Here is a 12,409-nt window from a genome sequence, read left to right as displayed (position 1 = left end):
CTAAGATTTCATAAGGAGATAGGCACAATAAGTTCAATGTGTATGGATTATTAAGCTTTTAAGGCTGGTGTAAATGTGTCAAGCACAAGAATGATGTACTGTATATTCTCTGCAAGTTTCCATTGTACTATATATTGTCACATCTGTACATTAATACGTTCAATATATAAATATATTCATCATCTTTTCCTATAGGATGTACCAAAATAATATATAATAATATCCAAAAATATTCACTTGAAAATTTATATTTTGATTTTAAAAATATATTGTTTTGAGAGATATAAAAGTTTAGGTCAAAAATATTTATTCAGATAGATTTTATTGCTGATAGAAATTTATATCCAAATGATTCTATTAATTTTTTTTTTAAAGTAAACAAATATCTATAATCATCCCTAATAGTAATTATCGATCCAACCCAAAGCTGGTCTATTGATCATTTTCTGAACATTCTGAGATCGACGGTTAAAAAGCCATCATCTTGATGGGGCATATTAGAGACTTGGTCTCCCATATCGGTAATTGGAAAAGATGTTAAGTAATATTTAAGATTGGTCCCCCATATCAACAATTTGTTTTAGGTTAAAAGTTCATCTAACTTCACACGATATCAAAGTCCGATCCACGCAATCAATTTACTTCATCCAAATATATTGGCTTTACAGTACACAAAAGCCCATGATAATAAAAAGGCCCACTATTATTTTTCAGCATTTGTTTCAGATTTCAGCTTCTTCTACACAAACAAGAGTAGATACACATCAGAGGAGAGCAATGGAGTTTTACGACGAAGACATGCCTAGATTCGTATTCCGATCTCGTCCTTCCTCTTCTCGCATGGCGGAGGAAAACGATCCTAAACCACCTAACAAGATCTTCATCTCAGTGTCTGTTGTTATCTCTCTCCTCGTTTTATCACTCTTCTTCTTCTACTTCGAATCAGAGCCAACCAAATCGCTCCTCTTAAGGCTCTCAATCTCCGCCCTCATCGGTCCTTTCGCGCCTTCTTCTCTCACCGGTGGTAGAATCCGCGTCGGTTACGGTCAGATCTTGGAGGAAGAGCAGATCAACGAAGATCTATCGATGGACAACGAGCAAGAAATCGAGGAGGAACAAACGATCTAACAAAATGGAGAGAATCTGTTGAGGTAAATAAACAGATGCTTTTTTTTCATTGTAGTTGTTAGATTGTTTCTGTGTAATCGTGGTGATCTCTCCATTGAGTGTGAGTAGCTTGGAAGATTAGATTTGTTAACATGGAGAGATGGGAGAGTATGAAATGTAAGTTGCATAGAGTCATAATGTCATGGCTCGTGTTCTTGATGTTCAAAAGATTTCGTATTTTACCCTGAGGCATTTGTTTACCATATTTTCGATCCATCATGTATTCATGTCAAACCAACCTCCTTCTGTTATTTTCTGGTCAAAATTTATGCTAAATGTAATGCTTTGTAGTTTGAACGGAACAATACAAAAGGTATATACTATAATGGGTTTGGTGAGAGGGAAAAGGGTGGGATCTTGGCATGAAATTGGTTTAGGTTCATAGTTGTTTCCAGTTTATGATTTCTATTCCTAGTATAATATTATTGGTAGATACCTATCCTCTAGTCTGAAGAACTACAATAGAATACAACCTCCATAAGCATTATGGTAGAATCTCGGCATCCGTATTTTGGCAAGAATACCCCTTGCATTCGATGGCATCTTATTTTGGTAACCTTCCTTTGAGATTTGCCCAAAAAGCACATATGGGATTAAATTCATCTTAAAGTTAACTCATATACACAAATTTTATCTCAATGTGTTTACACAACTCCCTTTTATGTCATGGAGTTTCTGAATTTGAATCTATTACTGAGACATAATACATTTAAGGCAGGTATATCTGACTCGATTAGGGCAACTATGATGAGAGGAAGAAGAATTTTGTTGTTTATGCTTGAGTTTTCAAGAGTTTATTCGGGGAAAGTGTCTTTACAGACATACAAAAAAAAACCCTATCAATATGCCACATGAAGTAACATAGATTTATTTATTTGGGTAACTTTAATTTGATAAGCACCAACATCGTTTGGGTAACTATAATTTAGTCCTAGAACATTTTTGTATATCAAAAACATTACTGAAATTAATAAATTTACTAGTAAGAACCTTCTAATAATTTAGATGTTATCATGTGTTATTTAGATTGTGTTGGTTCACCTACGAAGTTTCCTTACCAAATAAAAACTTTCTCATGTTAATTCTTTTATTTGCATGTAAGTTTATGGTTCTAATGGCCGAATATTAGAATTGACACTCGGTAGATATTTTTTCTATATGATTTACTTTTGGAACGAGAGGAGGACACTGGGGTATGCTACAATAACACCTATCTTTTATCATTGGACCATATGTTGCAGACACAGAATCATGCTGATATAGAGATTTTGTGTAGTTAGTTACTCGCAATCACCAGTTCAACTATAAATTTCTAGGCATACCTCCTCATGGTTGTAATATCATTTAAGTGAAGAAGTTATGACCTGAAGCAAAGCTACCATAAAGTTTGATCCCGACAAAAAAATAGAATTATTGTTGGGTTCTTCTCCTAAGATGATATCATTGCTCTTCCAAGCACACTTTTATATCAATTATTGGTGAGTGCTTTCATAGGGGTTGATTTTAGTTTTATCTTTCACATCATTGAATAATTCAATGAGCGAGCGTTAAAAAGAACATTTAGATTATGTTATTTTTTATTGATATACAAATATATTTAATTTTATTTAAACTTTTTAAAGATTATTTAATTTATTCTACTGATATTTAGAGAACGTTCTTAAAAATTTTGGAATGCCGTACTAGAATTGATACAACTGTAGCTTCCAAGATATATTTATAGTTAATTAAAAACATTATATTTGTCTTTATCATATATAACATTAATATTTATGTGAAATCAAAAGAATGTAATAATTTTTTTATGTCACATTTTTACAAAAAATTAAATATAACAAGAAAATAATATATTGTTACTAAAATGTCAAAATTCTTTGTGACTTCAATTCGTCTCATAAAAATTAAAACTAAATTAATAAAGGAAAGTTATTTTTATCACACCATACATGATAATATAATATATTTTCAATAAAGTTGTTATTTCATATTCCAAATTGGAACATTTATGGTATTATATATTGGTAAATATGTTCAAATTAAGAATATTTGACCAATAGGATCAATATAAAAAGACGTTATTTAATGTTGTTGACTGACTTGATTCATCAAATCTATAAATGTGCCAGAATGATAAACAACTGAAGACAAAATTTTAAAGATCTTCAGCATTTGGATTCATTAAAGAAAAGAATGGCTTCCATAAATTATGATTTTTTTGATATTATTGGTGAACTCATTCTTATGAAGGAAGAATCAAAAGAAGACGAAGAGCATGTGAGGGTGAGTATTTATTTACACTATTCGTACTCTTATGAGCTTTGTTTTTTCTACTAACGTTAATTATATTTTGTGCAATTTAGGGTTTGCTTGAAACTTTAATCAAATGCCTAGATGAAAACAAGATTGTTTTGCCCATCCGACTACTTGAAGGAATCCTACATTTAAATATAACAAAATTACTTGACTATCAAATAAAGATCTTAGATGGTTGGATTGAAAAGAAAAATAAGCTTATTGAAGCAATGGAGGCTGAAATTGAGGCTTCCTCGATGGAGGAATGCTCATGTGAAAAGAAAAATAAGCTTATTGAAGCGATGGAGGCTTGCTCGTTGGAGGATTGATCGTATAGCTCAATGGCAAAAGTCTTAACCAATCAGAAACCCAATTATTAATATATAAACATTATTCCTATGTACCATAATATATGATCAAATTATCCTTTGTTTCTTCATCTAAAGCTTTTATGGAATAATAAATGAAATGCAATTATGTTGTTTATGAATATATATATATATATAATATATTTTCATCAACTTATACAGACTCATACAAACTCTGTAAACCAAATCGGAGGATCTGCATCCATGTGGACGACAAAAGACGATTGATTCCTAACACTGCGTACTAGTCTATCGCCTTTGAATTTTGCGTCCTTGGTACATAGATGATCCATGATCGGGTGAAACTCTCTTTCAGGATCTTGACATCTTCTAAATAATTTGCAAAAGCTGTCCATTATATTAGTACTGAAACCATCTTCACTAATTGTGAAAAATCCATTGCAAACATAACCTGAAATTGACGTAGATTCCTCATGCATTCCATTGCCAGAGTAGCACTTCCATCTCCACATGAAGGGGAGAGATACTAGCTCTAACATTTCGTGCCCCCAATAAACCATCAAATCCTTCTAGTGTACTGAACCAACCTTGTCCTGAAAAGGTATCACCCTCTTTCGTAAAAACACTTATAAACTATGGATAAAAATGAGTCAAATCCAGAGTCTATCACTAACCTCTTTTGAATTTTTGTTTTGCCTTATTCACCATTAAAGTTTAAATAATCACAAAAATGCCATTACTTATTATTTTATTATTTTTCAAAATATGTTAAGTTTTACTGAAATATCCTCATTTACATCACTTATTACGAGAAAAAAAATCACTGTTTTTAATATCATAAGCATCATTAACAACGTTTTTTAACACAACAACCATTAACAACTAAATTCAAGCTTTAAATTCATTAAAAATTAATTTATATGTCATTTTATCTCATTTTTTACAGACAAATTATTTATCTTGAATATATCTCTTATTTCATCCCAAAAACTCAAAATATTAGATTTCAGTATTATATTTTCATTAAATTACTCAAGTATAATGATTTTTGGTCAATAACGACGGTGTATTTATTTAAGAAAACTTGGGTGCTTGGTATTCACTGGATCGGATTCCACTTCCTGGTGATTCTCCACTACTTTATGTATTCAAATACAGGTTCTTACATTGTAATTCATCATCGTTTGATTAGAATGACGAGGAAGTTGTCATATTCCCAAACAAGAAGACTAGGTTCACCTGATTTAAAAGTGGGATAACTTCTTTATTTCTTAACTCCTATGAGATTTATTCCATTTTTTGGTTAATCTACACTACTTTATTTATCAAAATACAGATTCTTACATCGCGATTCATCCGGGTTTGATTAGAATGACGAGGAAGTTGTCATATTCCCAAAAAGGAATACTCGGATCACTTGATTAGAAAGTGGGATAACTTCTGCATTCTAACTACTATGCGGTTTATTCCATTTCCTGGTGATTTTCCACTACTTTATGTGGTTTATTCCATTTCCTGGTGATTTTCCACTCCTTTATGTATTCAAATACATCTTCTTACATCGTGATACATCCTCGTTTAATTAGAATGACGAGGAAGTTGTCATATTCCCAAACAAGAAGACTGAGTTCACCTGATTTGAAAGTGGAATAACATCTTCCTCCTAACTCCTATGAGATTTATTCCACTTCCTAGTGATTCTCCACTACTTTATGTATCCAAATATAGCTTCGTACATCGCGATTCATCCTGGTTTAATTAGAATGACGACGAATATGTCATATTCCCAAACAGGAAAACTAGGATTACCTGATTTGAAAGTGGGAAAACTTCTTCATCCTAACTCCTATGAGATTTATTCTACTTCCAATTGATTCTCCACTACTTTATGTATCCAAATATAGCTTCATACCTCGCGATTCATCCTGGTTTAATAAGAATGACGAGGAAGTTGTCATATTCCCAAACATGAAAACTGGGATCACCTGATTTGAAAGTGGGAAAACTTCTTCATCCTAACTCCTATGAGATTTATTCAACTTCTTAGTTATTCTCCACTACTTTATTTATCCAAATACAACTTCTTACATCGCGATTCATCCTCGTTTGATTAGAATGACGAGGAAGTTGTCATATTCCCAAACAGGAAAAGTGAGATCACCTGATTTGAAAGTGGGATAACTTCATCATCCTAACTCCTATGAGATTTATTCTTCCTCTTGGTGATTCTCCACTACTTTATGTATCCAAATACAGCTTCTTACATCGCGATTCATCCTGGTTTGATTAGAATGACGAGGAAGTTGTCATATTCCCAAACTGGAAGACTGGGATCACCTGATTTGAAACTGGGATAACTTTATCATCCTAACTCCTATGATATTTATTCCACTTCCTGGTAATTCTCCACTACTTTATGTATCAAAATATAGCTTCTTACATCGCGATTCATCCTGGATTGATTAGAATGACGAGTAAGTTGTCATATTCCCAAACAGGAATACTGGGATCACCTGATTTGAAAGTGGGATAACTACTTCTTCATCCTAACTCCTATGAGATTTATACCACTTCCTGGTGATTCTCCACTACTTTATGTATCCAAATATAGCTTCTTACATCGCGATTCATCCTAGTTTGATTAGAAAGACGAGGAAGTTATCATATTCCCAAACAGGAAAACTGGGATCACCTCATTTGAAAGTGAGATAACTTCTTTACTTCTTAACTCCTATGAGATTTATTCCACTTCTTCGTTATTCTCCACTACTTTATTTATCAAAATATAATTTCTTACATCGCGATTAATCTTGGTTTGATTAGAATGACGAGGAAGTTGTCATATTCCAAACAAGAATATTGGGATCACCTGATTCGAAAGTGGGATAACTTCTTCATCCTAACTGATATGAAATTTATTCCACTTCCTGGTGATTCTCCACTACTTTATGTATTCCAATACAGCTTCTTACATCTCGATTCATCCTCGTTTGATTAAAATGACGAGGAAGTTTTCATATTGCCAAACAGGAAGACTGGAATCACCTGATTTGAAAGTGGGATAACTTCTTCATCCTAACTTCTATGAGATTTATTCCACTTCCTGATGATTCTCCACTACTTTATGTATCCAAATATAGCTTCGTACATCGCGATTCATCCTGGTTTAATTAGAATGACGAGGAAGTTGTCATATTCTCAAACAGGAAAACTGGGAGCACCTGATTTGAAAGTGGGAAAACTTTTTTATGTCTTAACTCCTATGAGATTTATTCCACTTCCTGGTGATTCTCTACTACTTTATGTATCTAAATATAGCTTCGTACAGCGCGATTTGTACTAGTTTAATTAGAATGACGAGGAAGTTGTCATATTCCCAAACAGAAAAATTAGGATCACCTGATTTGAAAGTGGAAAAAATTTTTTATTTCTTAACTCCTATGAGATTTATTCTTACTTTTACTCTATCGAACAAATAATCTAACTTTTGAAAAAGTTTTTTTACATTATTTCATATGAAGTTTATTATACTTTATAGCTTCCTTTTCCGCATAAAACAAAATTTATTATCTGAGATTATGCAATCTGAATATCCATAAAAACCTTTTTCAACTCGTTATTAAGTAAATATTAGCTATAAGAAATAAAAATTGCCTTTTCCCTTCCAAAATTATAGGAAAACTATACAATTTGATAATTCAGTTGGTAAATAAATCTAAATGTTATCCACCACAACCACTCGAGCAACTCCACAAATCTCTACCGTTGGATCAGATTATCATAACGACAAAACGGCATGGGATCCATCTACATTACCAAACACTCACGCTACTTGGATTTCTCACCGAATACAACCACGTGCTTCACGCAAAGTCAACCACAAAAATCGTATCAACCGGCGATCTCCGGTTCTCTAAAAAAAAATAGCTCCACGGTTCACCGACCCAACCGGTAACAAATCATACAAACTCTTATACACGTCTGTGTTGGCCACACGTTTTAATCAAAATCATCTCTCTGCAAAAAAATTCTCAGGTAATTGATTCTCTCGATTCGAGTTCGTGATTTATCATCGATCCGTTCGTTATACAATTGTTTGCTCGCATATGAATCAGATCTCTTGTATAAGTTTAGCGATCGATTTGTTATTTCCTTAAATCTATAACGTTATAGCTCATTCGAAATTCTACTGAACGATTCTTATTTTCGTGTTATATTAATTAAATTTCAATTTCTCAGGCTAATTTGCTCAGAGAAAAGGAAAAATCAATGGATCAAGAATCATCTCAGTGTCCCTTCGTTGCGGAAAGCATCATCCAAAAGTGCCCTTTCCTCAGGAACATCAACAAGCCTACCAGCTTCTCCCTCTCCTCCTTGAGTTTCCCAGTTCCTGTAATATTTGATTCCATCTGCTTTAACTTGATTCAGTGGTGGTTAAAGGACTTTGACTTTTGTCTTTCAGGTTCAACAAGGTAGCAAAGGTCCTATTTTTGAGGATGGTCCGGGCTTTGATTCTGCTTTCAAGCTCTTCCATGGCAAAGACGGTATTGTTCCGTTATCTGGACATTCTAGTTTCAGAGATGATGTTGAAGATGAGACTCCTCGTGCTGCTCCGCAGTTCAATCCTCTTGCGGGGAAGGTAGCTACCATAAGCCTATCAGCTTTTGGTCCTGGAGGACCTTTTGGGTTTGGTCCTTTCTCTGACAAGTTCAAGAAACAACAGAAGAAACAAGAGGTGAGATTGAATCAGAAAGTCTTTACATTGGAGATCAGGAACTTATTCAGTTTTGCTTTTGTGCAGTCTGGGGACTCATCCAAGCACGAGGCAGTTGGAGACGAGTGGTTAAAAACAGGGAACTGTCCAATCGCTAAATCTTACAGAGCTGCGAGCAAAGTCATGCCTCTTGTGGCGAAAGCATTACAGCCACCGCCTGGTATGAAGTTTAGATGTCCAGCTCCTATAGTAGCCGCAAGAGCTGCGCTTTCCAAGACCCCTTTGGTTAAAAGCCTTCGCCCTCAGCCTTTACCTGAAAAGATGCTCGCAATCGCTCTCATGGGGATGGCTGCAAACGTGCCTCTCGGTGTTTGGAGAGAACACACCATTAAGTTTTCGCCTTCTTGGTTTGTGGCGGTCCATGCTGCTGTGCCTTTCATAGCCATGCTCAGGAAATCTGTGCTGATGCCTAAAGCAGCCATGGCTTTGACCATTGGAGCGTCCATCTTGGGACAGGTGATTGGGTCAAGAGCTGAACGTTACCGTCTCAAAGCGTTGGCTGCTAATACAGTTGCTGAAACATCCACTGTTACCGCGGGTGATGGATACAATGAGGTCTCTGATGGTTCAGGCTTTGCTAAAGGACATTGTGGTGCAGAAGGAGTGAAGCAGGTTTATTACAATGCGAATGTTGGAGAATCTGCTAAATCAACTGGGCTCTGCTATTGATACATGTTCTTATTAAAACTACAAAATTACTATGTGAGGATTGCAATGTTTTGTGTGGGAAGGTTTTATAGTTCAGTAATATTGTGTAACACAGCCTTTTATTCCTTAAAAATTGGTTATAATAAAAGGTGAATAATTCCCCTGTAAAGACGTTGCTTGAATCAGATTATGATCACAGAAGTTTACTTTATTCAGAGTAAAGAGAATGATACAAAGCACCATCATCTTTTGTTTCCAATGTAAAAAAGAACAGAGAGAAAACTTAAAACATACAGAGAAGTAAACTTAAAACGGTCAGAAGCATCTGACCGAATATATAAATGCAAAGAGATGATGATTATGATGTGAAATACTAAAAGTCTTTCAGTAGCTGCCAACATGTTGCCTTGGCATGCCTCCACCAGCGTTTCTTCCCGGTGTGTTCCCGTAAGCGCTATTCATGTGTTGTCCTTGTGGCTCACTCAGAAAGCTTGGGCAGTTGGCAAAAACATGAGCATTGCTCCCACACGCATCACATAAAGTAACACCACCAAGGGGTCTTGACTCGCTACTCTGTTGATTACCGAACTGATTCACTTGGTTTGCTGCAGGTAGTCCAAACTCTCTGTGTGGCACGTCAGCTGATGAGGTCTCTCTGGTTCCTGAGGTTCCAATACCGGAATTAAACGCACCAGACCTGTAGTTGGAACCCTCAGGGTTCACAGTGAGAGGATTTGCATCTTCCGTTCTGAGTTTATTCATTGCCTCTAGCAGGGACCTGGTGTCTGAAGAATAGTCCAGCTTTTCAGCTTTCACAACTGTTGCTTTCACACGGCTTTCGTCACTAAAAGTTTCTTCCTTCACCTTCAGCTTGAAAATGTACTTGGTGAAAGCAGCCTTGCGGACGATATCTTCAAATTTCTCCTCATCCCTATCTTCATTCTTCATATAATACAGATCTTTCGCAGGCATTCCCATTATCTCCTCACCAGCCTCCTGAAACGCTGTGGCCCACGTCACTCCCGTATGGTCCTGTAACTGCAGCTGCAATATATACCTGTAGTCACACTCATCCACGCACTTGTCGCATTTCTCGCACCGCCAAGTCCCGTCTCCGTTATTGGTGACCTTTTTGCTGCACGGACGGTCTCCATTCACGATAGGACAAGCCGTGTAGCAGAAATTCTCAACCTTCATGAATGAAATGGTGGCACTGACTGTGATCCAGTCCGGCTTCTCCGAGGTCCCTAGATTCTCGTCCTTGATTTGAGTGATCACCTTGCGAGCCTCTTGCCTGCCAGCACCAGAGAACTCTCTAGATATCGAGATACAAGGAGCGTTACGTCCTTCTCTCTCGTACCACGCCCTCAGCTCTCTGGCTTCAGGTAAGTCTGGCTCCACGACGAGTTGGCTTGATCCAATGGTGCTCACTTGCTTCCCGTTAAACTCACTGATCCTCCCCGCCTTCACAGCGAGAACAGGGAACACACCAGAATCGCAAAGACTTTGTAATCTCTGTCCTTCTGCGTTGCAGAAATTACCCCACATGGTTACCTCCACGCTTCTGCCTGACATATCCTTCAACTGAAGCGCTTTTTTCTGCGCCTCGGTTCCGTTTTTCCGCATGATTGAGCCTGTCGGGCTGATGGAAGACACAATGCCAATAACATCAGTGATGCTGTTGCTCTCCATGCTTTCAATAGCACTTATGTCCTTAAAATGGAACTGATTCCGCGGAATGGCAGCATCATCCTCATAGCATTGCTGTATCGTTGAAGCATTGTCTAAATGTATTTCATAATCATTGGGAAGATGATTATACTCTTTACGAGCAGGCTTCAAACTCCCCTTTGTGATGAGGTAAACATTACCGACAACAATCATGTCAAAGAACATATCAACCACATCATTAAAACAAGTCACCCGAATCTCTCCACCAGCAGCATCAACTAGATCAAAACTGAACACCTTCCCTTCCCCCCCACGGGTGCTGTTGAAACGCCTGAGCTCTCCTTTACTCGTGACTCTCACCTTGATGGTCCACCGATTCTGGTAAGGATTCAGAGCAGAAATAGGAACTACCGTGGGAGGAGCTTCGTTCCTAGCCACTGGTCCCATGTTAGCATACATCGATGGTGGTTGGGCCTGATAACCAGACTGAACTGGTGGGCTTGGAGAGGGCCTAGTTTGCACCTGCCTAGAGCTTCCGTAAGCAGCATTAGAGCTCGCAAATGGTCTAGCGGAAGGTGTTGTTGTTTCAGGAAACTCAGAAGCAGTACCAAACGCTCGTCTCTCACCAACTTGATGTTGTTGAGCAGAACCATGTCTCACAGCACCATTCAGTTCACTCCTTGTAGCCTGTTGCTGCTGCTCAAAGCGACCATTGCTTTGGGTGTTAACAGAAACAGCTCCAGGTTGTTGTTGTGTCTGATCAGAGTTTCTAGGCTTGCCCGGGTGGGCAGGAAGAGGGTTTCCAATGATATTGCATTGCTCGGCAATAATCTCTAGTTCCATCACAATAACAATCCTATCATCACAACAAGTGTTGTCATCCACACACTAACAAGTAGATTATCAACTGAGAAAGTGTTAGCTTTTACCTTCGAGTCTGAACGCTGTTAGTGACGAAATGAGTGAGTCTTAAGACCGACCCGATTTGAATCTTCCCTTGCGTCACGAGAAGGTTCAAAGTATTATTAAGTATCCCTTCTTGCGATTGGAACCCATCGGATAACGAAAGCTTGTACCTTTCCATGCTCTCCTGGTTTTTCCGGGCTTGTTGAATCAGCTTCAACTCCGTCACTTGCACAATCGGCGTCATTTCTTTCTCCGTCACTTCTCCGTTCAGCATCTTCCCAATCGCCCCCGCCGTTAAATTCGCCGCCATCGAGAAAGGCCCAATTGAATTGGGGATTGAACAAGGAGGAGCCCTAAGTGGTGGAAAGGTGGGAGCTTTATGAAACCTTTGAGAGGGAAAGTAGAACGTTTTAGTGATTTTACAGGTCGAGTCTTCGAGGCTTAAGAGTATGCAAACTATGTATACATTAAGCTTGTCTTGGAAGTTTCAACATTACGTGGGCCATGATACTTGCAGTCAGCTCAAAATGACGTTAAGGCCTAATTACGACTAGGCCTCGAACGTTGCTATGATTGTTTAGGATATCGAGTTGTTTGGGTCTAGGATTCTCATTCAGAAACC

General features: G+C 37.3%; 3 protein-coding genes across 6 annotated transcripts; 2 read left to right on the top strand and 1 right to left on the bottom strand.

The window, feature by feature from the left end:
• The first annotated feature begins 777 nt into the window (after positions 1-777).
• On the top strand, positions 778-1,128 carry LOC106378358 (transcription factor MAMYB-like). The gene has a single exon (XM_013818499.1). It carries the CDS (start codon positions 778-780, stop codon positions 1,126-1,128), a length of 351 nt encoding a protein of 116 aa, XP_013673953.1.
• A 6,503-nt stretch (positions 1,129-7,631) lies between these two features.
• Positions 7,632-9,421, top strand: BNAA02G23910D. Of its 4 annotated transcripts, none has more exons than XM_013821594.3 (4): positions 7,632-7,823; positions 8,028-8,180; positions 8,251-8,523; positions 8,590-9,421. In XM_013821594.3, the coding sequence occupies exons 2-4, from the start codon at positions 8,058-8,060 to the stop codon at positions 9,229-9,231; spliced, it is 1,038 nt and encodes a 345-aa protein (XP_013677048.1). In that variant the 5' UTR covers positions 7,632-7,823; positions 8,028-8,057; the 3' UTR covers positions 9,232-9,421. The 4 variants fall into 4 exon arrangements, with proteins under 4 accessions (XP_013677048.1, XP_013677049.1, XP_022546830.1 ...); XM_013821595.2 differs by having other exon boundaries at positions 7,819-7,910; XM_048761725.1 differs by having other exon boundaries at positions 7,822-7,916.
• LOC106381668 (replication protein A 70 kDa DNA-binding subunit C) lies at positions 9,401-12,250 on the bottom strand. The gene is made up of 2 exons (XM_013821593.3): positions 11,811-12,250; positions 9,401-11,737 (listed from the first exon to the last, which is right to left on the bottom strand). Exons 1-2 carry the CDS (start codon positions 12,095-12,097, stop codon positions 9,595-9,597), a joined length of 2,430 nt encoding a protein of 809 aa, XP_013677047.1. The 5' UTR covers positions 12,098-12,250; the 3' UTR covers positions 9,401-9,594.
• Positions 12,251-12,409: the final 159 nt, after the last annotated feature.

Source organism: Brassica napus, chromosome A2 (assembly GCF_020379485.1).
Source record: "Brassica napus cultivar Da-Ae chromosome A2, Da-Ae, whole genome shotgun sequence".
NCBI lineage: Eukaryota > Viridiplantae > Streptophyta > Magnoliopsida > Brassicales > Brassicaceae > Brassica > Brassica napus.
Note: the sequence above shows the minus strand (reverse complement) of the source record. Positions and strands in the feature narration are given on the sequence as shown.

Bases quoted from the DNA above. Each gene is read 5' to 3' on its own strand.
- BNAA02G23910D (XM_013821594.3), top strand. From the start codon at position 8,058: ATGGATCAAGAATCATCTCAGTGTCCCTTCGTTGCGGAAAGCATCATC. The intron at 8,181-8,250 runs GTAATATTTGAT...TTTGTCTTTCAG, and splicing joins CCTTGAGTTTCCCAGTTCCT to GTTCAACAAGGTAGCAAAGG. The intron at 8,524-8,589 runs GTGAGATTGAAT...GCTTTTGTGCAG, and splicing joins AACAACAGAAGAAACAAGAG to TCTGGGGACTCATCCAAGCA.
- LOC106381668 (XM_013821593.3), bottom strand. From the start codon at position 12,097: ATGGCGGCGAATTTAACGGCGGGGGCGATTGGGAAGATGCTGAACGGA. The intron at 11,738-11,810 runs GTAAAAGCTAAC...TTGTGATGATAG, and splicing joins AACAGCGTTCAGACTCGAAG to GATTGTTATTGTGATGGAAC.
- LOC106378358 (XM_013818499.1), top strand. From the start codon at position 778: ATGGAGTTTTACGACGAAGACATGCCTAGATTCGTATTCCGATCTCGT.